This window comes from Anneissia japonica, unplaced genomic scaffold, assembly GCF_011630105.1.
Source record: "Anneissia japonica isolate Jap-2015-1 unplaced genomic scaffold, ASM1163010v1 scaffold288028_len459517_cov177, whole genome shotgun sequence".
Classification (NCBI taxonomy): domain Eukaryota; kingdom Metazoa; phylum Echinodermata; class Crinoidea; order Comatulida; family Comatulidae; genus Anneissia; species Anneissia japonica.
The window spans coordinates 395,449-398,718 of NW_022733874.1; the positions used below are offsets into that span (position 1 = coordinate 395,449).

The 3,270-nt window shown below is 28.3% G+C and overlaps 2 protein-coding genes across 3 annotated transcripts in view; one reads left to right on the forward strand and one right to left on the reverse strand.

The window, feature by feature from the left end:
- The window catches only part of LOC117116241 (cyclic nucleotide-binding domain-containing protein 2-like), a 19,913-nt gene extending 19,464 nt beyond the window's left edge, over window positions 1–449 (forward strand). For both annotated transcript variants that reach the window (XM_033260230.1, XM_033260229.1), the window contains exon 12: window positions 311–449. The gene's annotated coding sequence lies outside the window, so the exon portion shown is untranslated. The remainder of the gene's footprint in view (window positions 1–310) is intronic.
- Window positions 1–905, reverse strand: part of LOC117116236 (cyclic nucleotide-binding domain-containing protein 2-like) — a 13,794-nt gene extending 12,889 nt beyond the window's left edge. Inside the window, exon 1 of the mRNA XM_033260223.1 lies at window positions 294–905. Coding sequence (XP_033116114.1) covers window positions 294–527 — 234 coding nt within the window. The 5' untranslated portion in view covers window positions 528–905. The remainder of the gene's footprint in view (window positions 1–293) is intronic.
- Window positions 906–3,270: the final 2,365 nt, after the last annotated feature.

Genomic DNA, 3,270 nt, shown 5'->3' on the forward strand with positions numbered 1-3,270 from the left:
TATATATATATATATATATATGGAGCTGCATTGACAATTTAATACTAAGACACAAATTATATTTTAATTGAAATCATAATATTATATTATAAGGATATTCAAGAATTCATAAAATAATAGAATTTGCACTTTTTTTATTCAGCCCTATCATAAGTATTTGTGTATGAAATATTCAAATTTGTATGTATAAGTTCGTATAGGCCTGTTCATTCGAACCATGGATTATGATATACACTGATAACATAAATACATATCTGAATCGATCATTTATGATTTCTTTTTTGTTTTCTTACCTTTGTTCCACAAATAGGACTCCGGCTGAGGTGCGAGTATTTTTGCATTTTGTAATAGTATTCTGTTATGGAAGTTGAGGGATGGTTGACGTTGGTGGTCGGTGTATTCGTCATCGATGTATGGAGGCCTATAGTGATGTCGGCAACTGCATTGCGTCGTTTTGCGTTTGATGTTGATGCTTGAGGAAAATATCCAAGCTCGTTGTCGGATGTTTCGCTCGAGTCTGAGTTCATTTGCAATTTTCCAAATGATTAAAGGAGCTGTTAAAAAAATCACCAAAGCATTGTAAATATAATAAAGCTTTTATATAGTTTTTATATTATTTTACAATCTTGAAATCGACGCTTTTACCAATATGGCGATGATGATAAACGAAGAATTACGTAAATAATAAATTATTATTGAAAGATTGTTATGCAAAAAAAAAAAAAATCAATTCATATGTCATTTAAAGATTGCAATAATTTTTTTTAAATAATAATGCCATATCTTATTTAAATGTATTTCCTTTTCAATTCAATCTTTATTATTGTCAAACACAGTAAACTATAAGGTTTGAAATTCCGCTTCTGTTCACAGTCTCAGTAATAATAATAATAATAATAATAATAATAATAATAATAATAGTAATAATAATAATAATAATAGTAATAATAGTAATAATAATAATAATAATAATAGTAGTAATAATAATAATAATAGTAATAATAATAATAATAATAATAATAATAATAATAATAATAATAACAATAATAATTTCGAATAATTGTATTACATTAAAAGAAACAGTGTACGTCAAAACAAACTATGTCATATTTTTTTAACGATTAGTATTTTTACCAAATTAATTTGTTCTTGAATACCATTACAACCATCAGATGGAGGCATTAATAACATTTTTGATAGATTCTAATTCATTAGAGGTTTGAATATCCGCTTGTGTTCACAGCTGCAGTAATAATAATAATAATAATAATAATAATAATAATAATAATAATAATAATAATAATTTTGAATGATTGTATTACATTAAAAGAAACAGTGTACGTCAAAACAAACTATGTCATATTTTTTTAACGATTAGTATTTTTTACCAAATTAATTTGTTCTTGAATACCATTACAATCATCAGATGGAGGCATTGATAACATTTTTGATAGATTCTAATTCATTAGAAATGCAAAATATTATATTAATTTTGTTTCGCGGTAGGCTACCGTCTTTGTTTATAATAGGAAAAAATACATACTATCATTCATTCATTCATTCATCATTTTATTATGAGAAATTTATATCATAGTATAAAGCAAATAGACAATAATAAACGTAAATTTACAAAACAGTACAACGAAAAATTACTTTCACTCTTAAGGTTATTGAACGACAGATGTTATTTAGTCATTTTTGGAGTTATTGCAAAAAAACGATTGATAATCAGAGAGGAGCCATCGAGTAAAAACATTTAATAAGATGGAAGAATATTCCTATCTAGTTAAAACCGCTTTTGGGGTACCAACTTATTATTGTTTTGACCCAACCATTTACCTATGTTCTCAGAAAGTCTGTGTTTACAACGCCCTCGAATCCACCAGTGATTTTAAAACTTATTTAGGTAATCTAAAGTTATTAAAAATGACACAAATGTTTTTAAATTAACAACTTACCCTAATTGACACAGTCTTATATTACTATAACTTGATGCAGTCAGTTGGGCATTTGAAAATGCTCTTCAGTCATGAATTATCAGAAATATGTTGATACCTAAAGCGGTCAATACAAATTTGCAATCATAAAGCTTAACTTTGATAACCCTAATGGTAATACATAGTTTGTGAGTTGAATATAGGCCGACCAAAACCAACACTCAGGTACTGACCTAGGCTCATATTTGCATGCTTCTCTGTTCCTTAGTAACCCCTCATAGGTTGCTATGTACATAAAAGCGATACAAGTGTGTTTTGGAGATTCAGGGAGCGTGTGCTATGAATAAACATCTCTTCCTAAAGAAACCAGAAGCCGTGGTTGGTAATCATTGAAATGGAACAAGAGCTCGGAATATAAAGAGACAATACAACTTATTGAGGTTCAGTAAAAGTGCCGAGCACAAAACTAACATAGACTATTAATAGGAAGCTTCCGATTGCACGACGAAGGGCTCAAAACATAATGACGTCACTAAGAAACGTTAGAGTTCTTGTCGCCTGGATTCTAGGACGAGTTTGGCCCAAAATCTACGTTAGGCAGAGAACAGTAGAACGGTCACGCATGAGTGAATCCGTTCTAGCGTTACGTCGTGGCGCAAATCTTAAGCTTCATTATTATCTTTCTATGTTGAATCAAACATGACGGTTTATGTACTGTATATAGAATGAGCTATGACCTATTTAAAACAAATAGGTCACGCTGGAAGTTTGTTTGAATCATGTACACACTTTTACAAATACAGTATATATTGACTATATGCACTATAGGCCCCTAAGTATGATATTTTGAAAATTATTAACAACAATAATAACAATAGGTGATAAAAATATAAAATAACGGCAGTTATAAGGTATCCAAGATCAATCATTATATATTATCCAAAAATCTGGACAATACTAGAAGTATGATAATATTCTAATAATTATTAACAGCAATAATAACAGTGTCCAGGGCTTATGATATAGAAATATAGAATAACGATCAACAGTGATACAATATCTATAATTTATCATTATAATTTCATCAAAAAAATATATTAACTAGAAGCAAAATATTTTTTTAATAATTATTAACAGCTATAATAACCGTCCAAGATTAATGTCATCAGAGATACTAAACTATTCTAATAAAGATTAACGGCAATGATATCATGTCTAGGTTTCGTGAGAACTTTTATAAAACTGTTTTTTTTTATTAACCTCTAGTTCCACAAACGAATGATTATAAGTATAATTAAATAGACAATGTGAAAAGGCCTATAAACAACTTATA